The 26008-nt window shown below is 45.2% G+C and overlaps 1 protein-coding gene across 1 annotated transcript in view; it reads right to left on the bottom strand.

Moving 5' to 3' along the window:
- The window catches only part of ISM1 (isthmin 1), a gene marked incomplete at both ends in the record, with an annotated part of 38509 nt that extends 13531 nt beyond the window's left edge, over nucleotides 1-24978 (bottom strand). The window contains 2 exons of the mRNA XM_082307750.1: nucleotides 3328-3564; nucleotides 24850-24978. Of these exons, the coding sequence (XP_082163876.1) occupies nucleotides 3328-3564; nucleotides 24850-24978 (366 nt within the window). The remainder of the gene's footprint in view (nucleotides 1-3327; nucleotides 3565-24849) is intronic.
- Nucleotides 24979-26008: the final 1030 nt, after the last annotated feature.

The raw sequence follows: 26008 nt of genomic DNA, 5'->3' as shown, positions 1-26008 counted from the left end.
ACAACAGATTTAATCATATACTGATTTACTTCAGTTTTCCAGGGCACATCAACATATTTTTAGGACAGGAATCCTACCTAACGCTGCACAGTTTCTACTTGGAACCTGCCACCTCATCCAAAATGTTTAACACATCCATCGCAACTGGAACTCACTCAGCTGTGTTTCAGGTACACTGGTTGTGAAGCTTGATCAAGATTCAGTTTCTCTGAAGAGCATTAATATCAACAAAATACCGTTGCCCAACAAACAGTAAGGAGTTTTCCCTTTTCTGCTCATTTGTCGTGGTGTCAAGCACTGCTAGGAAAGCGGCTAAGCAGTGGGACAGCAGCGAGCAGCACACTACCTGTTACAGTACACAAGCCTGGGAAACCAGGAGTAAAAAGAAATGGGGAGGGACAAGAGCAAGAGTTCAATTGCAAGTGGAAGCATCTGGCTCCAAACAGAGGATCGGCTGCAGAGAAGAGCTGAGAGGTTGTAGAAGGCTGGTTGGAACACACGAGAAAAACCCATCAGAAATGGAAAATAAGCAGGTTCCTATACACCTCCCACGTGACTGCATTCTGTTACTCAGGGGTAAGAACAATTCCGTCTTATATGTAATAACCCTGCCCTGGGTCCGCATTGGCATCCCTGGGCTAGTTCATCAAGTGAGTGCAAACCTACACAAAAGGGATTTTCCACTTGTGAAAGGAAATCCAAAGAAAAAGTGTGATCAGTTTTTGTAATCGCCTTCTCATCCAGAAGTCTTCCAGGCATTGACAGAATTATTAAAATGACAAAAAAGAAGAAAACAAAATACCGCAAAACAAGCAGCCAGCCTTTGCTCAACAGCAGCTACTGCAGTTACTCTCAGACAACCAGCGTGGAAGCAATGCTAAAGCATAAAATGCCCCCTGAAATGACGGGAGATTTTACAAGGCTAGAATGCCACAGACAGACCAGTAAGTGTCATCCTGGTCTTGCATGCAGAGAGCCAAATAGCGTTTGGATTACTGCAGCTCCGACTCTTGTTTCTGAGGTTTTCCTAGAAGACAGTCCACTATACTTATATTTGATTATCAGCTGATAAATACAGCAGCACGTGGGGACGTTATTCTCTGCATTCCTGTGACGGTGTTCTGATATCCACCACTTCCCCCCAAAAGAGCACACAACCAGGGCGCGATACAGCAGTTGCCGCCTCACAGGAAACCAGAGAAGGAATGGCCGTAAAGAGAACTCACTGGAGTATCTTTTGATCTGCTTTTTTCAGGCTGAGTTTTATGTCTCTCTATTAGTTTTTTTAAATTTCCATGCATAATTTCCCTTAAAAATGCTATTTTTGGTCTATGCAGGTTTGTACTAGTAGAAGGGAAAAGAAGTTGTAGGTCTCCGAGAATTAAATGTGGCCGTCATGCTAGATTAACACACACAGGCTTTTTTCTCCTTTCCAAGCTCACTGTCCTAGGAGGACTTTTAAATGAACACCCCCAGGATTGTGACTTACGGAGCCCGCAGCCATTGTGCCACAAGAAAAATGAGTATCGATTCTGCTCTCACCTGCCACAGAGCTGATGAGAAATTTGCAAGTCAACAGTGTCATTATTTCCATTCAGGTCAGTACAGTACTGCGTAACAAGCAAGAATTCACTATAATCCTGGTTTTCCCAAAAGAGCAGGCGACCTTTTACAACCTTCGGGCAAAGAAATAAACTTTCATTGGCTCTGTAATGAATTAATGGGAGTTTTATCTCCATGAGGCCTACCCTGCTGCAGGACTGTCAACCAGGAACTTACAGAAGCTTCGTATATCCCTATTTATGCATCTAAGTAAGCAGACTAAATATAATGCGGGCTTAGGGAGCCTGTTTCTGAAAGAGCTGATCCTTGTGCACAAGAGCCCGGGGATTAATGTTGCCCAATGTTTTCCCGTTTACAGGCTAGGCTTCTCAGTTCTCAGAGTCCACCAAAACTGCTGACATAGTTGGCTGACACATTTCCAAGATCAGGTGGTGGAAAAAGAGGTCATAGCAGAAGCAGTTACTATAAAGACCAGCCAGGGAAATGTTTCCATCTCATTTATCTGTTCCCTGGGTCTAAACATTAAATGCTGTTACCAAGAGAAGGCTTTTGTTTCCTCCTGTCCTCCTCTGCGGTTTACATACTGTTCAAGCAATGATGTTACACTGTTTACCTCATGCCACAATCTGGGGCCCCTACAGCTTCCCTACCTTCCCTTCCCAAGGCTTTCTGGAAGGCTTCTCCTAGCGTGAGGGATGCGTACAGTCACCACATGTTGAACATGTTTACTACCTTGGCCCGTCAAATATTGGACCCGCGCTTGATCCAAATCTGCTAGGCTTCTTAAGGTTGCAAGCCATCTATGATGTAATGGAGTGTCAACTTGGAGACAGCTTGTTCTCGCCCGATCACGTTGGTCTCTCACCAACAGATCTATTATATCTTTACGTACGTACTTCTTAGATATATCAAAAGGATGGTAATTTGTGGGCTGGGGGACTACAAGAAGCCAGGAATTAATTTAACCAGAAAACCAGATCTATTAGTGTATTATTTTTATAAGCACATCTTAGGCAGAACAATATTTCAATTTATTGTTTTGGTTAGAAAAGACTGCTTATTAATGCCAACTTTGCTTTAAGGCTCTGAACTAAAAACAAATCACTCATTTTTTCCTCCTTCTAATCCTTGAAATTTCAAGATGCAAGTGGCTTCTAAGAGGCCATTCCAAACCCAAGAACAGTTCGAGGAATAACATATAACAAAGTCTCTTGCAGACAACTTTTTTTTACTCCAGGCAGCTGCCGCAGAAGTTAACTTTAAGTCTTGGTTCCATACAGAGGACCACATTTGGAACTGAAACTTAAAGACTTGTTCTTCAGGGATGGTTGCATTTTATAATAGCATACCAAAAGAGAATCTGTTCACAAACAAATTTTGCAACAGGGAATTGAAAACAGGATTTAAAATACCCATTTAATATCAATGAAGAGACTGTTCTAAAATGGCAATAGCAAAGATGGCCTTAGTATCATAATATAGGTCTATATTGATACCCATGGTTACGCAATCAACAATATCCAAAAAGAAATTCAGAAAAAAATTGAAATCTGTGCATTCACTTAATACAAAAAGCGTATTATGTATTTTATATATTACATTATACTACTATACGATATTATATACATTCTCTTTTGGTGCTATCGGTAGAGAGACAGGGTGTTCTGACTGGATGTCATGGAAACCAGGCTGAAAGTTCTCTTGGTTCAGTAAAATAATTTTGTGCAGCTCATAAAAAAATCACACATTAACATAAATTTGTACCTGAATGTTGGGATTCTGCCCATTGATATCTGCTTTTGACAGGTCAGGGAAGTTTGGGAGATCCAGGAGGAAAGATCTGGGTCCATCTCTTTGCAAGGACGTATGCCCGTTCTCCTGCCTGAATCGCTGCTTAGGGAACGGCCGGTGGGCAGCCTGGAGATCAGGGTATTCTCTTCGGTCCTCGGGGTTCAGGGTGAAGCCGTCTTCAGGAGAACGGTCGTCTGCAGTGAGGGTGTTCTGGGGAAAAAAGCAATGCACTATAACAACAACTGAGAGAGCGCATGGCCAGTGCCCCCGTCTCCAGCTTTCTGCCACGGCTCGCGACTGAAACACCCGGGATTTATGACTGGTATCTTCTAGGGTGCTCCTGAGTTTGGCATCTGACTCTCACTGAAATATTCTTAGTTACAGTGGTGCAAATCTGTAACCATCTGACACAAGATAAAACCGAGTCGGACTTGGGTGCTTAGCTCTTTCTGGTTCCCGTAACGTTCCAGCCCTGCAGTGAGCACCTACACATTGACACAAGCATCTAACTTAAAGCAAATCTGGAAATACGAAGCTCTGAGGCAAGCCCTGGCAAATCAAATTATACCACGTTAAATGTGTCCCTAAAATCTTTATTACAAATCGTTTTAGTTTGCTTTGTTCCAAGGTGGAGCAAAAACACTGACTGCCAAGTGCATGTTGAAATTTATGGTATTAAAAGATCCTGCCGCTGAACTGGCAGCCTCCCCCTCTCTCTCCTCAGTCTGCAACAACTTCCATCTCGTCGTCTGTGTTCCTCACCCAATTTCTCTGGTCTTGAACATCTGAACCTTCCTTCCTCTGGGATCTCATTTTCATGTTTGCCTAATGGTGGGATTGAATTTCACCAAGTTGTGGGTCAGCGGTTAATGCTTTTGTTATTGTTGAGCGTACTTTCGGGTTTTGTAGTATATTACAGCAGGCTGCCTTCGAACCAGTAGCACTGCTGCCACTGCCTTTGACCTCACCAAGAGATACATTTAATATCAAAACACTCCTTCCCTGGGTTAGGACTGGCCTGGGGACTCGGGGAAAAAACCAGCAGAGAAGTCCAGTCTTCTTATGGCTACAAAAAATGCGTGGGGCAGATTCAGCATAGGTTTTGCTTTTGACTCAGCTGAAAAATTTTAGGCTTGAGGTCTTAGTATGACTGCCTGGGGAGCTTTTATTTTCAGTTCATAAAGAGACAGCAAGCACGGAGAGGGTAAATGTTAAAGACCTATCTTTTAAAACAAGCACAATTAAAGTGGAATGGCCACATGTGGTTCTGGCTCTACTGAAGCATATTTTTGCCAGCATTTCTGGTTAAACACAATCTCCATCCAGCTCCCCTGGCTCAAATTAAGCTAGCATACCTTTTGTTAAGCTCTCAGACAGATAACAGTTCCAATGCCTTTTCTTTTATTTTGTGTTTATTTGCTTAGAAGGTTCTAAACTGACCTTTGCTGAGATTTTACAATATAATCTGTGCACATTACAGGAAAATATTCAGTGACTTAAATAAACCAAGATTTAAGAGTTAATCTGGGACTAAGTGAAATCATCTCAAGCAAAAACTAAGGTGGTTCTGCTCTCCCCTTCTTGCTGCACTGCATTTGTAAGGAGCAAAATCAGATTTAGCAGTATTAACGTTGTCTTGGTATTTTCACGATCAGAACGGTTATGCTCTGAAAGTGCCAAAAAGGTATTATATACATCTATCTACAGCACAGATGAAAAAGGTTCGTTCTCAATTAGCGTACGTGTGCAGTGCTAAAAATGTACGTGCTCCTGGCAGTCTGTATTGCTTGAAGGCTAAAACAAGAATGCTTCTCTTTGCTGAAGACCAGGTAGGGCTTTCAGATGCCTTTGGTGGGCCACCCGTTATCACACCCCTTATTCAATATAAAGTAGAAAGCAAATCACACAGCAGCAAGCTCTGGGAAACAAACTTGAAGGCCACTCATGTAACTTTTGGTTCCTTACCCATGTGCTAGTGCTTTAACTTAACACTTATCACACAGAATTTAACTGCAAACTTCTTGGCGCATGAGGATTAAATGGCTTCTCAGCTATGTCTGACTAACAACAAGGTGTAAGTGTGCTGTTATTAAATTACTTCAGACAGGAACCAAAAAAACCGTGGTACTTAACTACTTTTTTCTGGGGTATCATGCCCATAATCTTACCTTTATTAAAAATAAAGTGAGATTTTATTAAAAAATAATAAAATTCTCACATACAATTTCATACTTTCCCTATCTGCCTGCCACTTCAGGAGCATCTTGATTCTCCCCATTAACATACCATACAGCTAGAGCTGGCCAAGGACTTGAGAGACCTACGTTTAATTCTCTGATAAGACTCGCTGTGTGATCTTGGCAGGTCATGGTCTGTCTGTGCCTCGGTGGGATAACAGCACTTCCCTTCCTCACTGTGATGTTTGCGGGGAGCTCAGCAACTACAATAATAAGGGCTATATAAAAAGTTTTTAATAGTGTCAGACAGATGGAATATCACATGGAGTTAGTTAGAAAATTGTCATGGTGAAGTAATGACATCAGGCTGATCGGGCCCACTACCAAGCTGCTTGGGGCAGGGACTGTCATTAATTACAGACTGAACGAGTTGGGGTTGTTTAACGTTAAAAAGAAAAACGGAGGGGGGACATGATAACCGCCCTGTACCAAAGGCTGCTGCAGCGAGGAAGGGGACGGGCCGCTCTGCTTGCTCAGGGCGGACACGATCAGAAGACCCCGGTTCAACGTCAGGTGCGCATTTCTAGTGGCAGTGACAGCCAAGCTCGAGAGCAGACTTTGGGGGGGAACGTGGAGCTTGTCTTTAAGAGCGGGGTTGACTACTGCCTGGCAGGAATGACACAGGTTACATGGTGCGTCCTCTGCCTAAAAGCAGTGCTACCTCTGGCCGTCCCTTTCACGCTAGGCCTCCTTGGGGCTTCTGTGTCATACTGCAACATAAGCAAACAGAAACGCTCAATATGCACCCTCAGTTCAGGTATCTGCTCGTAGTACCACGAGCAAAAGACCATTTGTTTCCAGTTACCAAACTGAATAGAATGCCTATTTTTTAGGTACATAATTCTCGGTGTAGCGTCTAAGCCGATACGCAGTATTATTAGAAACGTATAGTTCTGGTAAAAAGATAAAAGAGGCTGCCATCAATAAAAAGGGAGCTTGAACTGCATGTGAAGAGCAGAATATGGGCTCACTCTGCAGCAGCTCAGGCAAAGGATCTTCCAAGGCCAATCTAGCAGGGAAAAGTGTGTCCCCACCGCAACGCCAGCATCCTTTCTGAAGAAAACAGGGTTTGTGTTCCAAAGCTAACAGATGAAATTCAATTTCTTTTTGCGCAGAGGGGGATATTCTTCTCTTCCTATTTCTATGTTATTTCACATGTTTATACTTCATACTATTTATTTTTAGGTGTACACAATTTGTATTCCCAATTGCTTTTGGGAAAGCAGTGTTGCTTGCCTTCCTTTAAAAGCTATGTCACTTCATTCTGAACTACTGACTCAGTTTGTTTGAAGTTATGACATTTCTAATTCAGGCACACTGGTTTCTTACTCAAATGATGCATCTGCTCTAAATTTTTTTAAGATAAATCACTTTTTTTCCTTCATCTAACAGGATTATTCACAACCCTTAAACTTTCCATTAAGATGATTTTAAGGGGTTACTCATGCTTGCTGTCAGCTACAGTTCTGCTGCCCCTCGGGATCAGATATTTATAGAAGTTCCTAATACAAAACCAACTTTGGATTTCTGAGCGTTCTAAGTGTGGACAGTATATAAGGGCAGGAACACATTATTCACAGCTGTCTGACAAGGCAACGAAATAAAGCCGAGAGAGAATCTGCCACATTGTCTGTATTACAGACTAACACACCTTGCCGCACCCATGGCTGAAAAAGGGAGGGCAATATTTCAGTACACATCGATGTCTTTGTGTCCGTCTATAAACCAGGGAAGAAGAGCAATTTACACAGATTTTGTGAGGGCAACTTTAAACGTTGGTGATCCAGGCAGGACTCGCACCACGGCAGGGTTCAAGGCACCAAGAGACAACCCTGCAGGAAAAATTTCCTACCCGATACTTTTTAATAATCAAATGGGCCTGGGGCCTTCACAGAAAACCATTATAGCCATTAACTTGTCAATAATCAAATGGGTATTTTAACTCCCTCCGTTGCCTTCCTATTTTGCTTCTCCCTCCGTCACGCTGGACCTTAGCTGCAGGGAAGCGTACCGTTTCTCGTCCCCACAGAGAAGTTAAACAGAAATGGGAACTTGTAAAAATACCAAACTAGGGGAAAAGGGAATTTCTCTGCATTTTTAGCAAGTGAGGAATCCATCTCTTCTTTATTTTCATCCCATTTCCAGTTCTGGAAAAACAACCAAGACAGAGAATAAGTGAGGAATGACTGGAGCTACAGAAAATATTCTGGAGCAGCTGCTCTTTCTCTGTCCTTCATATTTCTTACCTTCGTTCATTCCCTCCCCACTTGCCAAACTAAGGGCACATTTGCAAGCACTGCTAATTATGGAGTTGAAAGAATTTGGGAAAACTGATGCAACTTATATCCCTAACAGCTCCCAGACAGCGAGGGAATCTATTACTAAATCCCTGCTGCAGCTACATTGCTTTTTTTATTTCTTGTATACTCCTTTGAAATATCTTGTAAAATGATCTTGACAAGAGGTCTTGAATTGAAAACCGACAGTCTGTCAATGCACTTTCATGATGCACCTGTACAGCATCTTCAACCACCAGGAACAAGGAACGTTTATTTATTAGGAAACTTCACAGACGCTATAAAAGATTATATTGCTATCAGAGACAAAATGAGGCCTGGGGCCTCCACTCAAAACCATTATAGCCATTAGGACTGGTTTCATTTCCCACCTGCCTAAACAGATTGTTTTGATTTTGAAGGCTGTCGTGCGTTTCCAGGTTAGTGCTAAATGATCACTTTAAAATTAACCGGTCTGGGGAGGCTGAGTAACACACCGGCATACTACAGGAGACTTTCACCTCTGCAGATCCAAGATCTGTAAGGAACTTGGGTGATCTCATTCCTGGGGGTTATTTATTTTTTTGTCTATCACGAGTATAAGCAGCGCAGGACCTAGCAGGAAGAGGTATGAGGACAGTGTTAGGCAAGCGGACAGCAAAGATAACAGCTGAAAAGCCTTATCGAAGATACACGGAGAAAAACTGCTTTTACGATTAATGCCACATACAGTCCAGGCAGTCAGAAGACCCTCGTTCTGCTCTGAGCTCTGTCTTGGCTTTCTCATTTAACAGGCAAATGACCTGCGTTCATATTTAATCTCTGTGTGACGAGCTGAAAGCGTGCGGTGGGACTGAGCCCCACCGCTCCGCCTCGCTCCAAGGAGTCACTGATGTACCTCCAGCAGAAGTCAGGCCAGAGGGCTGGCACGTCAACCACTCAGCTACTCAGACACGCTCAGTTTTTCATAAAATGTGCTTGTCCCTCACATTCACATAGATCAACAAAGTGAAAGGCCTTACCTATCTTTAGAAAGCCGCACAAATTAATTGGTGCGATAATTAATAGCATGGTTTAGATAATCACTGTTCATAAATCATTTAAAAGGGACTGCATCGGCTTGCATGTACAGAATTGTTTTCACTAAGGGGCTCCAAAATATAGCATCTGCTTTAAACATTGTGTAAATAGAAGATTAATCACCGATTACGGTTGGTAATAAAAAATGATAATAACAAAAAAAGAGAGTTCTGTTTCTCAGGGTCTATTTTTTAATAATTCTCTATTTAGTCCGGCAAAATGAGTAAAATGACATTGTTCCTTCTAACTTGCAGTACATCCGCATGTGTGACTAAGTGGCTCTGCAAAGGCCAAACCCAGTCACTCCACGGGGTACACATTAGCTTCAGGGGCTCTACGGCTCTTGAAGTGATTTTGTTTCTGTGGAGAATAGGATGGAGTTGCAAATACTGTTGCAATTAGGACAGCAGAAATTCAGAGTAGACGTGTCCATCCACAGTCACTGTTGGAGCAGGGGTTTTCTGCAGGCAGCTTCAATGTTGGTGCCAGTGGCAGCGCCGTTACCGCACCCAAGCGCACGCCCAGCCCACCGCAGCTCATTTGCTGGTGCACGCCGGAATAGCTCTCAGGAGCCGCGTACAGCAGAAGCGGAATCTCAAAGCATCTGGGCACATTTATCTCAGAATTACAGCTTTTGAATTTTAGGGTTTTTTTACACTAAACGCCTCTAGCCCTCATAGTTACACAGAAAATCTCGAGAACTGAACACGTAGCCAGGACTCATGCTACGACTGCAGAGATCCTGGGGCGGTAGCGTTGAGGCCCCCTTCCCATCTAAGGTCTAGTAAGTCCCAGACCACTTTTTCGAGGCCCATGGCCAACACTACGACAGAACCCTCCGCAGTGGAGGAGAAGCCTTATTGAACCATCTAAACTGATAGATCCTGAGGGCTGGAGCAGCCCTACAGCCATTTCTGCCCTACTGAGCCTGTTACTCACTTGCAGTCTTCAAGCTTTGGTCCATCCTTCGTTCAGTCTCTGGTTGGGAGTTTCTCTCACCAAGCTCTCTGTCTCTTCCACACCGTTAATAAATGGGTCTACATCTGGACTGCTCTGGCAGACAATATTTTTTTCTCAGCGCTTAAGAAGAAAACCAACCATATTATACTCGGATCTGGCAACCTTTTGCTACATGTTGTGGACACACATTTCACAGCACAGCTATTTTTTATGCTCTGTTGTTTGCTTGTACTTCGTGTTTTCCTTCAGCTGGAAAATACAAACAGTATGGTTCAGCTTGGATGCAAAGAACTGCCAGTTTGTGTAAACACTTTGATAATAAAAAGGACTTGGTGGTGATTACAGCTCAATGTCTGCTGGAGAAAGCAGAGACCCTTCAGCAAATTTTCTAACACAGTGCACACTGGCGCTTTGCTCTCCAGCAGATACTCAGCCGTCCGTGGAACAGCCAAGTGCACAGAATTAAAATTGTGTAGGGCTTTGACAGATGTTCAGTGGCAAGTTTTCCTTGTAGTTAACAGATATTTTCAGTTGCCTAAGCCGGTGGTAAACATTGAGTTGTTCTTCACAACTCTGAAGATCTTCCCTGTAATCCCTGCCTGGCTGGAGCTCTCCACGCAGGACGCATTGATTTAGCAGTTGAACAGGCACGTGTACAACTGAAGAGCAGCTCAACCATTCCACTCCAATAACCTGTGGTGCCAAAATGCAAATTCTTTGAAGGTTCTGATTCTTTTTAGGCTTTATTAAACACTTGCATAAAACCAGTAGTATAATAAAGCTTAAATAGAATCCATTTATACCATGGCTAAATTTAATTGAACGAGTCTAATACCACCCATTATTTGAAATCTGCACCATAATTTACACACCAGGTTCCAACAGAATGGGAGAATCGGCCTTAAGCTGCAATCAAAACCGCAAAAGCAAAGGAAATCCAGAATATTAATCCTTTTTGTCCACAACTTTCTAGTCAGGCTTTGCAGGCGAGCACACACAAAGTCAGTGTAAATGAAAGAGAACAAACATACATCTGAAATTATTTTCATGGGTTTTAAACTAGGTCCTTTTGCAAGCTTATTCCACTAAATCACTGCGGCTAGGATTTCACTAGGTGAACCAGCTTTAATAAACGAAGTTTTCATCTCTCCCTAGCCGAAAGAGTAACCTTACTTGAAACCTTTTCAATTTTCAAAGTTGCCTTCAGCTGTTAGTTTCCAAGAAACAGCTATTCCCAGCCACTGCGTCTCCCTCTCATATGCCACTGAATATCCACCCTATGCTTTCAGAAGTGTCTATGACTCTGGCTGTGTTAGCTGGCAGATGTTTTTAGAGACTAGAAAGTGTTTAGTCCCTGTGGACTAAAAGTTACATGATGACTTCATCACATAAGCAAAAGCTAATAACGGGAAAGCAAGAAAGCAGACAAGTGTTATATTCCAAAAACATGATGTTTCCTGTGCTTCTGGCAATACTACTTCTGTGCCTGAAAAAAGGCAAATCACTTGAGTCTTGATGCTCAAAACACGCACGCCATCAAATCGCTGCGAGATAATTTACTTGACCCTCCCATAGCTGCCTTCCCTGCCAAGACTCGGTTTTGTTTTGATGGAAGTGAGAGGGTGAAGGCAGAGGAAAGGCAGTGTTTGTTTACATCTATGCACCAACTATATGCCTCACAACACACTCTGGAAGGAGTTGTTACTACACCCAGGAGTTTCCAGCAAAACAGCAGCAGAAATCTGAGCGGCTGCCTCAGGACCACGCACCTCTGCTCCTGCAGAGAAGAAGTCTTTCAAGCCCGAGTGTACAGTTTTACCCTCTCCCTTTACAAAGCTGCGGAGACTGATACACGAGCAACTGGAAGTCATTAGTATAAATGGCATCTGTACACGCAGTGCAATAACTGTCTTATTTTTGAATCAGGACATCAGCAGTGGACATTATGCCCTCTCTCTACATCTCTGTGAACTGCCCTAATACAGAAGAGAAAGAAACAAGAGGAAGCAGATACACAAGAGAAAGGCCTCCCTCCAGTGACATTATGGGGAAGAAGAGCAAGCGAGCAGATACGCAGTACACCGTGACAAAACAACGCGAAGACCCTTCCCTGTTTAAAAGCGGGGAGAGAAAGGATTTGCCCTGGAGAGAAACGTGGGCTTTTTGTATTATGAATTCTATGCATGTATAGATAAATTTTCTTAGAGCAGTAAGGGAGGGGGGCTATTTCCTAGAGCTGATTAAAGAAGCATGACTCGATTTTCAATTTCAAACGACTCGGGGGGCATTCCAATCGACTGCAGGCAGGAAATGAATACCATACATGCACTGAACAAGGCAGATGCTTTTGAATCTGACACTTACGTGAAAAGAAAATATCTTCATTTCTGTCTCCCCTCCACCCCATGATCACTAGTTAGTTCTGAGCTATTTTTAGGATAAATGGTTTTATTTTTCAAACTTGTTATAGTCTTAGCATGCGCCTGAAGCCACCCAGACGCCACTGACAATGAACTGTATGGAGCAGGCCAAATGCATCTTTAGATTAGTCCCAGCAGCCAGGCGCAGCGGCAAGGTAGAAGAGGAAAGATAAGTAGTTCGGGTTTGAGACATCCTAACCTCCTCTGTCGAGGAACAGAGACGAGACCCTGGCTGATACGCCAGAGCCCAGAGAGGGAGAGCTGCTTCTGTACGAAGAGCGATTCCAAAGCGCGGGCAGCAGAGACACTGCGGAGCAGGTTGGAGGAGCGTTTCCTGGCAGGCTGCGGCACAGAACTCCCTTCCAGCTACTTAACTGTGCTAAAGAGATAGATATACACCTTTGCTCTTCGTACGGCTCTTATAAGTAAACTGCAATAATTGGCAGGGGAGTATTACAGGGTTTATAACCTGATTGCAGTGTAACTGTGGCTCCTTTTATCAACGGCCGCAGTGCGTATGGGGGAATTGGCATATACAGCTCTTTTCCCCCACTTAGTGCAAACGCACAATTTCAGCTGCAAACTCCTCTTGTGTTTTATTGTGGGAAGACTTCAATAGGATAAAGAAAAAAAAAAAATCAGAGAGGTGGTATTAATCTGGCCTTACTCTGATGTTATGCAAATAGTTAACTTCCTTTTATTTTGATGTTAAGACTGCCATAGCTATATTCCTAAGAACATGAAAAAATGATCCTCTTAGGAGAGAGACAGGAGAAGAAGAAAGAGGGATGGCTAGGTGGGAAAGGCACCTCTGATTTACATTATTCAAAAAGCCATGAATGCTAGATCAAACAAAGAAGAGCAAGAATCAAATTCACTGCCACTGAAGGATTTCAGCAGCTTTTTCCAGAGCTATTGATCCCTCAAGGGCAAACTCTTAAACACTAGGCGATGCCTCTAACTAGCCAGAACTCCCACCCTATACTGGCTAAGCCTCACATAGTTTGCTTTCAGCAGCTGGCATACTGGGGAAAGCAGAGACACCTAAGACACTGCTGTATCTGGGCCTGATGAAGGAGACATACAGCAGAGCGCACAAATAGCATCTGTGCATTTTCTGCACCAGATGTTGCCTTTTTAACGTCCATCATGGCAGACGTTAAATAAAAGGACAGATTCCTCACTGAAGAGCTGTGCGTTCGGTGACCACCAATATCATGGAGTGCTTTGTCCAAGGACAGAACGCAGTCTCACTGGCGAGAGCCCTCAGCAGGGTTTGCTTGCTCAGCGCTGACTTGCTGATAAATATAAAAATCACCTCGTATTTTGTTGTGGGATGAAGGTGGGATAAGATATCGAAGGAGTAACCACAGCTCAGTCGGCAAGCGGTGACTTGTTCATGAGTTTGGGCTCACAGGTCTAATCGGAACACCCAGAAGGCACAGGATCCAGCCCTAAATCAGGTCCTGAACTGTCAAATGCACTACAGATTGGCATCTTTCTTCCCCCCCCCTTCCTTTCCTTGGGTCAGGTGTCTTTGGAGTCAGGTAGAGAAGCTCCCAGGTGTTCTGACTTGTCGGGACACTGCAGGATCATGCCTTGAGCAAGAGCCACTGGAATTGGGTGCAGTAAAGCAATTTCACCTGGTGCATCCCCAGATGGTCTCCCGAGAGCTGCCTTCAGGCTTCTGATCCACTTGCACCGGGCTCACTGCTGCTGCCATCGGCACGTCCCTGGGAACGCTCCATTCATCCTGCCTTCCACATCCCCTACGTCACGCACACAGCTACAACGCTGCATTACAAATTGTTCAGCTCTTCCCGAGCTCTGCTCACGATTCAAAGTCTACCTGCTCCCACCAGCGGTTAGTGCAACTTGGTACCTTACACCTTTTCGTGAGATGGACGACCCTTTTCCTTCTGCATGTTTTGATCAAGAGCTAGCGCTGCAACCATTTAAATGCATATCAACAGCTCCAGGACTCTGTCGGGCTAAACGGTTCATTTGAAACCTTTGGCGCTATTGTTCCAGTACGCCTGAAGACACCGGCATAGGGTGGCTGCCCTAGGTTCCCTTTTGATATATATTTTCACAAACGTTAGACGTATACATATCGACCCCTCTATTCTTTCCTAATAAAAGCTTGGACTCTAAAGCACAAGATGAGGAATAGATATTCTACTGGCCAGCTGCAGCAAGCCTTTCATAAATAACACAACAATCAACCCCTGTAAGGGAAAATGGTACTCCAGAAGCTCTATCCTGACATACATCTGTTTTCCTATTGTAGGAAGGAATAAGAAGATAGAAAAAGTTGAATGCTGAATGCCTAAGCAAACTCTGAATTAAGAAGAGATGGTAGTAGTAACGATGGATGAATTGTAAACCACCTGCAAACGTTAAGATTGCTGCAGTCTTCTGCAGACCATTGAGTCTGTACTGCAAACCTCCAATCGTCATGGACTGTGCTCTATAAAAATCATGATGAATGCAGGCTTGTTTTTATATTATGGAGGTCCTAATCCTCCTCCTCCTCTGCCTTTGCTCTATTGTTACAACATCAAAGACCAACTGCTGGCCGAGATACAGTCAATATGAAAAGGGCGACCAGCAAATTTACTGCTTGACTTCATTCCCTTTAAATGGCATAGGCACCATGGCCCTTTTTCAAAGTCCAATCACAGACATATATCTTTTTTATTGGACATCATGTACAATAAAGTGAAGCTGTAACTTGGAAAAAAAAAATAGAACACCTTAAAAAATCCCATGAGGTGAACATTCCTTTATAAAAATATCACTGTGGTTACGTGTTTTGAAAAACTCTGGGCACTCTGCAGTGCAAAAGGCATGGACTGGCTAGGTTATAGTTTAGCTAAGACGCATACCCATGCCTAATATCTAGTTGGTTTCAAAAAAAAAAAAAAAAAAAAACCAACCTAATAAAAAGTGATATATTTAAGACAGAATGCCAGTGTCATTCAGATAAACTGAAATGGCAGCATTCATGTCACAAGAATCATTAACTGCTTTGTTATAGCCTGCTCTGTGCAGTGAACCTTTACAGACTTCTTCAGTCCAGAGAATCTGAAAATCAGCGGCACAAAATGCCGATATGGACACTGCATCTTAAACAACTCCCGTCTGATTACTGAGGTAATTTCAAGAGACGCTTTCAGATGAGAGCTGGATCTGTAGCCATTAAAGACAGGGACAGTTTTATCGCTGTTGTGTTGCTAAATAGATGCTAAATAACTTCTTTCTATGAAATTAAACAGTGTATAAGCAACTCCTATGACATAGGAGGTGAGTATATTGGGGTGTTACAGAATCCATGCTAGGTAGCTGTGGGTTTTATTTTTTAATAAAGTATATGTCAATATCGTGAGAAGGTGTTTTTTTAAACTATTTAATCTATCAATCCTTTTTGTTTCTTTGGGTAACTTGTGCAAACAGACATTAGTAAATATCTGATTACTAATGTTATATCTAGATTAAGTCCGTATCGATTTTAAAATCCTGCACTGATATATATGGCAGATAAAACCAAGCAAATTTATGTTTTGTTAGACCTATAGTAATCTTCAGCAGCTGATTCCAGTGGAGTAATTATGGTTTCCTCACAGCAAAACCTGCTGCTGCTGGGTTACTTCTAAGGCAAGAAAGATACCAAAGCTACGTGACTAATTTTTTAAGCACTAACTTCAAAAAATAGGTGTCTTATCGCTGGCTCCTCTTCACTGCTCTTCCCCTTACATCATACTCTGTTGTCAGTCACCTCCTCTTTCCATCGCAGCCTACAGCGCAGACCTGGTGCAAGGACCTCACCTCCTACTCAGCCTTCCTGGGCATGTACAAGAAAAGATAGCGTTCAATTCTTCAATACCTGAACGCCCAACTCATCGGGAATGCAAAGGCAAGACGCCTGAAGGAAGCTTTCTGGAAGTTAAAGCTGGCCCATGGACAACACTGACTCAGTAACCGTTCCTTAGGAAGGGAGCAATCCACTTTTTTTAGAGCAGTGCCGTAAACAGTGGCGGAAAAAGATGGAGCACATTATTTGGGTGGTTTTTATCGATACTTACAGTGTACTCATAGCGGTATTGTCACAAGTGCTGATCTCAATGACCACGCAGGCGAAGAGGAAATTTCAGTCTTCCCGAGGAAGAACAGCTACTGCGGAACAAAGCAGTCCAGGATTTTTCAGTGCGTATGAAACTACCAGTGGAACATAACGGGTAAAAATGAGTTCCTGCAACCTGAAGAAAGCCACACGCCAAAGCCCAGCTTGTCTTCATGGATGGAGGTCCTGATTACGTGTGTTATGTACGTATCAGTTCTGTAGAAAAACTGAGCTGTGAAAGATTCAAATCCAAGAGGAACTACAGCTGGATCTGCAGCCGACATGGGTCATTGGAGCAAGGTCAATTTAAACACACTCAAAATGCAGGTCTAGCATCGAGGTGAAAAAGCCAAGGACGGTTGAATTTCTCCTGCCTTTCAAGGACTGACTCCACCAAGAGTGGTGAGAGAAAGATTTCATCTCTGATTTTCCTTTCTCATCTTTATGAGCACCTCTGTAAGATTAAAAGCACCCAAATAGTCTACAAGAGCTCAGAGGTGAACAACTCCAGGCCTGCTTTCATCCTGCTGACTGCTAAAAGGGAGGAATAAAAAAATATGACCCTCTGCTAGGACTTCTCCAAGCACTGAAAAAGAAGGGCAAAAGGATAAAGAAACTGCTTACCGCCCACACCAGCTCCTCTGACCACGTACTGTACTGCCACACAGCTGACCGCTGTGGCAAGCCATCACTTATTACAATAATAAGTTACATTTTACTTTGTTTTCTTTCTTTTTCTGGTATTTCAAATTGAAAGTACATGGAAATACCAACACTGGAAACATTCCGCTCTTACTGATGTATCAATGAGCTCACTGCTCTTATTTCTTGGAAGTGTTATTCATCTCTATGCTTTGGACTATTCATTTAGCCTGGCATTTTCTGTCTTCAAAACTTGTAAAATCGGTTTCCTGGAGGCACAATTGGTATTAAAGTGCAACAGTAATCACTGCATCATTTAATGCTTCCTTTTGCAACTTACTAAAGCACTTTGTATTTTTCTGCTCTAAGTTATCACTTCATTATTCATTTGTGACAGTGCTTCCAGCCTCCATTCAGGCCTGGAGACCTACGACGCTACACACTGTACACAAGCAGCAACACAACAACGGAATCTCAACCTCAAAGAGCTTGGGTTGAGATTTAAGAAACAAAATAAAAAATAAAATGCATCAGTGACGTAGCTCTGCTACCACTGAAAAATAACGCTTTAGAAAAGTCATCTTTTATGGAGACTATCATTCAGGCAATTCAAAGAGCTTTTAAGTAGTGTAGTCTTAAAGCAGACGGCAAGATAAGAATCATAACAAGAAGGCCAAACAAGCCTAAACAACACTGTGAGCAGAACAAATGAGGCACAACTGGGTACTACCACTTTTGTTTGCAAGGAAGACTGGCAAAACACACAGAAGAGCAGAAAGAAACCAACTCTGACAATTAAACCTGCCAAAGCTGCTAAGCCTTGTCTATCGCTATACCTCCAGGATACAAGCACAAAGAAAAACGACATTGCTTCAATTTTTTAGTTTATGTTTGTGTAAGGGAATATCTAAATTGTCTGTATATATATTTTAAGTATTTCAAGATTTTAAAATGATGACTCAGAAGAATGTAAGCATAAAAAAATGTACGGCAAAATAATTTCCTACCATTACTTGCATTCTGTACACTTTTACATACCGACGACTGGGTTTTCAGAAGTCGTGTCTATCACTGTCACATATTATTTTATAAAGCTTTTCAAACAGGACTAGTACATTTAAGTGTTAGTTTGGCAGGCAAAGATAGCATAGTCTGCATCATTAGCAATACTACTGCCTTCTGCACTTCACTTTCTGTACAGTTTTCAGACACTGCGACACAACACAGCCGGAGTTTTCCCCTAATTAATTCTTTCATTGTTCTTTGTTTTCTTTGAAGACATTTTCCACCATTTTGGAACAATAAGGCATTGATGATTAATATACAGATGTACTAGATATGAGTAAAGACAAAAGAACAACTGCTGAATTCAAAACATGGTTCCTAATTTACATTTAATGTAACCTGGATTGGTTAAACAGATGTCTCCCCAGCAAAAGAATTCCACAGCAGAGCAAGGTGTCGAAAAGCTTAGTATGCTGAAGCTGTAAGCACTAGGGCTGGGTTACCTATTAGCAGGTCATAACATGTATGTTAAAATCACAAGGGAGTACACAGTGACCAGCTCCAGACAGTAAAATGACGATGAAATTGCTGGGGGCACAAAGACCAGCCTTCGACTCTAGGCCTCCTGTTTTTGTGGACAGCTGGCGTTACGAGAGGACGGGGCAGGGAAACGAGACTGAACCTAAGCGCTGACAACCGAAGCTGGAGGAGCGAAGGAGGGATTTTTGTGCCAACCAGGTAACAGCGAGGGGTCAGTAGCAGTGTGGTTGTACCGTTGTTACGCTGCTGTTACAGCTGTGATGGACCAGCTGTGCTCTTCCTGGGTAGAACAAACTTCTCTTTACACCACCAATGAAGACTACAAAATAAATGCTGCTCCAGAACAAGTGCTGATTGTCCCAGTTAGATGAACCAACAGGAGAAGTACCAACCCGGCTCCTTCCAGGATCTCTACGTACCGCGGCCTTGTCTCTCTACTCTCATTGTCACCACGGGTGATCGTTACAGCTCTGGACCTTCTCAGGAGCCAGACTCAAACCTACCACAAGTCAGCTGCCTGACCACCACAGGGCTCAGAGCCACATGTTAGCAGGCTTCCCTTTGACCGCTCTCCCCTCACGCACAGCCCCACGGGTAAGGTTGGGCTGAGAGCAGAGACAGGCAAAAGCGGGAATGTCCCTGGGACCTCTGCCCTGTAGTAGTCAGTGTGATTTGTGTCTGCCTCCAGGCCCGTGGGAATGGACATGAGGCCACCGTGATGGCCCAGAATGAATTTAGGATTACATACACTGTTTTTTTATTCATACAAATACCCCAGTAGTATAAAGAGCTGGAAAATGATCCTAAATCTTGCTCAAAACAGAAATAAAGTACTCCAATAAACCCTTCCGTATAAGGCAACAGGAAATCTGCTCCGCGCTATAGTTGCGGAGACAAAATTGAGAGGCACCCTGTGATTTAATGCCAGGTATTTATCAGGGATGATCCAAGAAGAGCAGTGCAGTAATTGTTAGCTGTTGAACTGGAGAGAAGTTCAGCAAAATACACCTCATCCAAACATCTTGGCCAAATCTACCGTGGGAAGTTACATTCGTACCTGCCTAACATTGCTCCTCACAGCCATAACTAAACATACCCTGGATCCCTGTTCGAAATTATTGCGGTAGTCTTAGGTACTAAAAAGCTTTCCACATCCTACCCTGCAGGTGTGGTAGCTCTTTTACACCAGGGATGCTTTAGTTTGCTAGGAAGTGAATCGAAGTGATAGGTATGAAGAGAAGCTTAATTAATACTTTCTGGAGTTTTCCCAGAGCCAGGTTTGGGAGGTGGAAGAGCCTCTCCTGGGAGCAACGGACAACAGCAAATGCTCCTCTGCCCAGAGCAGCAGTCTCACTCCTTCACCCTCGTTTCCCGTTTTATCCTTTGCTTCCCCGCACGCAGCAGCAGCACACGTAAAGCTAATCGCCCTTCCTTCCCCTAGATCCTGGAACAAGCCACAGCCCACTAGCAAAACCGCTAAAGAGCACACATAATTCTCTCCCTTGGGAGACGAGAGAATGAACTGCACATGGTGTAAGTCATTTGTAAAGCTTAGTGCGTAACTGGAAGAACATATGCTAATGGTAAGGGTGAGCTTTAGCTAAGAACCTATAGAGCAAAGCCTGCTGAGAACCGGCAGGTTTTCCTATCGCTGTCAAAAAGCACCAAACAGCATCCTCTGTAACAACCCCACCAAAAGAGATTTTGGTTTTCAGAGAATCAGCCTGCTTCGTTCACAAGCCACCTGCTCTGAAAGTTATTTGTGTAAGGTACAAACTGCCTTCTTGAGGCAGAGAAGGATTTAGTGCTCGTGTTAAATGCATGATGTACGTATTAGCATCTTATATAGGCTAAGGACAGCCTGGAAAACATGAATGCAAAATGTTGAATTGACAGTTTTTCAAACATGATTTAGACAATCAGTTCCTATTAGAACTAACCAAATGTAGAGCTCCAGAGCTTAAACAAGCTTTAAAAAACTCAGTCTAAAACTCTCCCAAAGTAAACAGCTTGAGTCCTACTTAAACCAAGAAAGGCAGAAAGCTGAAATACGCCACTGTATCCGACTGGAGATCATTCTGCAATTTGCCTGAATCCAGTACAAGGGGCAGCAGGAGCGCACAAACCTTAAAAAGACTGCAATGCACCTCAGCAAAGGTAACAGACAGCACATCATTTCTGAACTTCTCATCGTGTCGAGCTGTGGATCTTAGGAGAAAATTAAGAGCTCAGCCCCGTAAATGACTCCTCACAGGGCTTGGGGAGCGACTCTTGTGCAAGCGTTCATAAGCAGCAGAATGTGTTTCTTCTGGTAGGGCTCAGAGAACGTTTCTGTAATCGCTTGCGTGCTTATTGAGGAGGGGGGCAAGGACAGGAGCAAGGAGATTAAAAGTAAAAAGCTGTTTACAGCATTGTGCTTCTTTTCAAATTACGTTCTCTTATATGGCTCCAGCTTTATGCACGACTACTGAGTTTCACGCTAATGTAATACTGCTGCAAGTACCGCAGTGGAGAATCTGACTTCATGTGCTATGGCGCATATTGTTGGTGGCTCTGTTACTACATTTTACAAGGTCATTTTTCTTGGTGTGGGAACACTGTTTTTCTTGGTGTGCAAGGCCTGCTATGGAAAAATTAGAAGTGATGGGAATAAACTTCTCAATTAAATATTTTCTCTCAGAATGAAAGCACAGATTTTAGAGCATCGTAAAGTATTACAAACGTCCTTCAAAATTTATGTTCAAGCCTTCCCCTCATTTTCGAACTATGTAAAAAGATAAAAACATACCCAAGCAGCATTTTTCCACCTCTTAATATAGCATCACTTGCTCTTACTCAGAAGCAAAAGTTTGTACTTATTTATTTCCAAAATATACTCCACGATAGTTTCTGGATGCTAATTAAATTATAGCCAAGAGAGTTCTCACCGGTATAAACAAAATCTTCCCCCTCTCCAATTCTCCTTTTTTTTCTGTGGTAGAGATGGAAGGAGGGAATAAAATCTGATTGAGAAACAAAAGGCTGATTCCCTCTCATAACTCAAAACTGCGAGTTATTACAACTCCAATCCGGATTTCCCATTTTGTGTTAGTTTACCACAAACCAATTCTAACGGCGGACCGAGGAAACCTGTGCCTGTATCTCACCCATCCCGAAGAGGACCAGCAAAGCACATCAGGATTTTCTCCTCGCTGCTGCTTCATTACAGCCAGTCGCAGCGGCACAACGTGATCCCAGACATCTGGGAACTCTAGAGACACGCACAGTATGGGGAAGGGCACCAAAAGGAAAAATAAGAGGGAGGGAAAAAAAAACTTGTTTAATTTTAGGATGGGAGTTTTTTTCTGGATTTCTTTCACCTATCAGTCTAATTAATTGCAGAGGTTAACATAATTGAAAGACCAAAAGAAATCAAAACCTACCCTCCGAAATCCTTCCTTCACTTGAAGGACCAAGGAATGGGAGAAAGAGAAGCTCCTCCTCCCTTAATGAATCAGATTTTAAATGCACACAAGTCTGTATTTTAAACTATTTAAATCTCCAACAATATTTTAAGATTGCTAAGGATTCCTCCTGAATACGTTTTATGTAAAAAGACTCAAGGATGTGCTAAGTTTTGGGGGTCTGGGGTTTGTTTTTTTTTTTTTTTGTAACTAAGACCGACACTTCAGATTCTCTTTCAGACACACGAGACCAAGTTATGACTACTTTATTTGTGCACACAGACCGCCTAAGTCCTAAAATACCATACCCTGCATTTGATAATAGCCAGTTTGTTTTTATACAAATTTGCCCTGTCAAAATACATCTATAAACAGTTGCTGCAAAGGTTACTCTTTCCTGGATTTGCCACAATGTGCGCAACAGACTTTGTCAAATGAAATTTCATCAAATGAAACACCGACCTAATCACTTCTCCCAATCTCTTCTCTCCATAGACCTACCAAGACAGAAAAAGCAATAGGGTTTTTTCAGTATCAGCGATAGCAACCTGAAGGATTTCTATTTCGTTATAGCAACAAATCTGCTTTGTGCTGTTTTGCTTTCCACGTTGATTCTTTACCTGGGAACGCAATGCACTAGGATTTTGCATTTCACTTCAGTATGTGCCATGATGACAGCCCAAGAAACCCCAAAAAGCTGAAGATCCCAGTGCAAACTTGCCATTGAGATCTATGTGGTGATGCTCTGAATGGAAGCATCTGCCTGTCAGAGTGCAATTTTCTAAAGCAGGTTACAGTATTTTCCAGCTAGCAATAGAATCCATGAAAGTTATAAAACCAAAAACCTGATAGACTTCCATCTGTTTAACCGATTGCTCTAATCAATATACTTTCCTCCCATAATGTCTTGTACAGACACACTCTCTCACACACATAACTGCAGGATCAATTCAGTTGGGAAGTATATAAAAATTTCAATTCTACAAATGGCAAAACACGATGAAAATATGAACTGCTAAAGCTATCACGATGCTTAAAGGCACAGAGTTTCGTTAAGTTATCTGTAAAGAATCACCGGACGGAAAAAATTCTTTTAGTCAACCATCAACAGATTTTCACGAGACAGCCAGCTACAATGATAATACTCTAGGATAATTATCTGAAGATGATTTTCCTCTTGTTTCACCCTAACCTTACAACAGTACTCTAAAAAGAGCTCCTCGGGGAAATGGCATCACCCAGAGTTCCCACTTGCCCAGATGTTTCCCTCGTTATGTTACAAGCCTGTCAAGACAAGGCAAATTCAGGGCTATTCTAATGATAGCAAACACCTCATAAAAAACCTCTCCAAATTTACTTTTCCAAGGAACATCATTTTAAAAGGCATTTCAAGTGCCCATGAGGAAAGAAAGCATCATTTATAAAACATTATTACAAGAAATCTTGAAGATATTAAAAAAAAAAAAACCATCCTGGAATGTCAAGCCGGTGATAAAACTGCAGCTCAAAGAGAGACAGCATCGTGGGGCCTTACCCAAAGCACGCGGCCGAGCACCCCCGAGCAGGACTCCCACCAAGTTCAACAGGAGGTTTTCTGGGTGAAGAGGACCCGACTCCAGTTTGTGACTGGGATGTTGAGTCTGCAGATCTGGGTTCCTTCCGGAGGCTAGCGGTTTCACTTTGTGGACCACCAGCCGGGGATCCCACGCAAACAGGGATTGGTACAGCCTGCACTCTCCTTATTTTTCCTCATGCTTTATAGAAACGTGCTCTGCTGGTACTATGATTCTTTCCGAGACGATAAAGGGGTTTATGTAAATTCATGGTGATAATAATTCCACATTTTCTGCCAGTTCACATGATTCGGCAGTTGATTTTCCTTTAACACTTGGATACAGGGGAGAAGAGTTGGTCAGGGCACATGCAACCGACCAGAGATTTACAAGCTTTGCCTGGGGATTTTGATGATTCTGCAGCTTTTATCACTATCTCTAACCATTTTAAATAAATGGCAACACATGATACTGAATAAAAAAGAACCAAGAACCACCTGCAAAAATAAGGAAACAGAACAAAAAAGTCCTTTACCTCTGCAGGACATAATTCACCGGCCGTTTCGTGGGATCCAAAGGTGGGAACAGGCTGGCTGGCTCACAAGCCCTGTCCTTCATGGTCACAAGCATCTATCACCCTGTTTCTTGGCTGTTTCAGGACTGAGTACCTCCACCTGTCTCTTGACGCTTTCTAAGGAAAGCCATGCGTTTTGTTCCCGTATTTCCCAACACCGTACACCTATTCGGTCCCCTCTGGCCCTGGGGAACGCCGCGTCCTCACACGGGAGGCCCTGGGCGGGCCACGCCGTGTCTGACACGGCCCGGGCTGCCTCCATCCCTCGCCCGCCGCCGTAGGCGCTCCCCAGGCGAGATGGCCGTCGCCTGCCGCCACCTGCCCGCCATGCCCTCCAGCGCGGCGTCAAAACGCGGCGCGGGGAGCGGCTCTGCCTTTTCCCCCCCTCTGTCCCCTGAAGGAGGGTGAAACCAAGGGCGGGAGAAGCCAGCCCCGGGCGCCAGGCAAGGAAAGCCCCGGGGCGGGCGGAGGGAGGCCGCGGCCGCGGCCGAGGCAGGTGCAGGGCGCCGGCTGCCGCCAGCCCGGCCGCCGCGGCCCTCCCCGTCCCGGGGGCTGGCCCCACAGCCTCGGGGGAGGCAGGTGGAGGCGGCTGGGGGGCGCGGAGGGAGGGAGGGAGGTGGGGGGAGGCGGGGCGGCACTCACCTGCCGCTGGCTGTGGTTGCCGGCGCCCGTGGGGGCGTGGGGCTCGCCGCCGCCGCGCAGCACGGTGATGTGCAAGGTGAGCAGGAGCAGCCCCAGCAGCAGCAGCAGCTCGGCCGCCAGCCGCACCATCCTCTTGAGCCGGGCGGCTTTAGGGCCCCGCGGCGGCGGCGGCCGTGGAGGAGGCGGAGGCGGAGGCGGAGCCGCGGCGGCCGCCGCCGCCGCCGCTGCCGGGGCCGCCGCCGCCGGCGGAGCGTCCCCGGCCCCGGCCCCGGCCCCAGGGCCGGCCGCGGCAGGCGCAGGACGGGCGGCGGGGACCGCGCCGCTCTCGGCGTCGGCGGGGCGGGCGGCGGGCGCGGGGCAGCGGCGGCAGCAGCAGCAGCAGCAGCAGCGGGGGCCGCCACACCACGGCGGAGCCACCTCGGGGCGGGACGCCGCGGCGGCGGCGGCGAAAATCCCGGCGCTGCCCGGCTGCGGCGGGGGGCGGCAGGTAGCCGCGACGGGGCCGCGGACCGGCGGCGTCTCTGCGGGCAGCCCTGCAACCCAGAGTCACCGTGGGCCGTCGGAGGGAGGGAGGGAGAGAGGGAGGGAGCGGGCGGGCCGAGCCCCCGCCGCCTCGGGGAGCCGCGGGCCGGCGGAGAGCAGCGCGGCTCGGCTGCCGGCGGGGAGAGGCTGCGAGGCCGGGGGGGGAGCCGGGAGCGTGTGTGCGAGTGAGAGGGCGGAGGGCGGGAGAGGCGGGGGGGCCGGGGACGACTCTCACATGGCGGGGAAGCCGGGACGCTCCGGGGGGAGGAGAGAGCTCGGGGCTATCGCCTGCCTCCTCGCGAGGGGATGGGGGTGGCCCCTGGACCAGCTTGCCCCCGCCGCCGTGTCCTCGCCCGCCCCGCGGCCCCCCCCGCCCCGACGCCCGTCGAGGCGTCGCCCTGGCCGGCCTGCCCGCCCCGCCGGGCCCCGTCCCGTCCCGTCCCCGGGCGGCGGGGGTGTGAGGGAGCGGGGCCGCACCGCGACCCCCGCCGGCTCCCGGCCCTCGACGGGGCGGCTGCCAGCTCCCGTGGGGACAGAGGGGCCGATCGCTGCTTCCCCCCCACCTCCCTTCCTCCTCCTCTTCCTCTCTGCCCCCCGGCTCGGCCGTGGGGAATGGGGGGGGGGACGGGACGGGGGG

Source organism: Platalea leucorodia, assembly GCF_965183815.1.
Source record: "Platalea leucorodia genome assembly, chromosome: 3".
Lineage (NCBI taxonomy): Eukaryota > Metazoa > Chordata > Aves > Pelecaniformes > Threskiornithidae > Platalea > Platalea leucorodia.
Note: the sequence above shows the minus strand (reverse complement) of the source record. Positions and strands in the feature narration are given on the sequence as shown.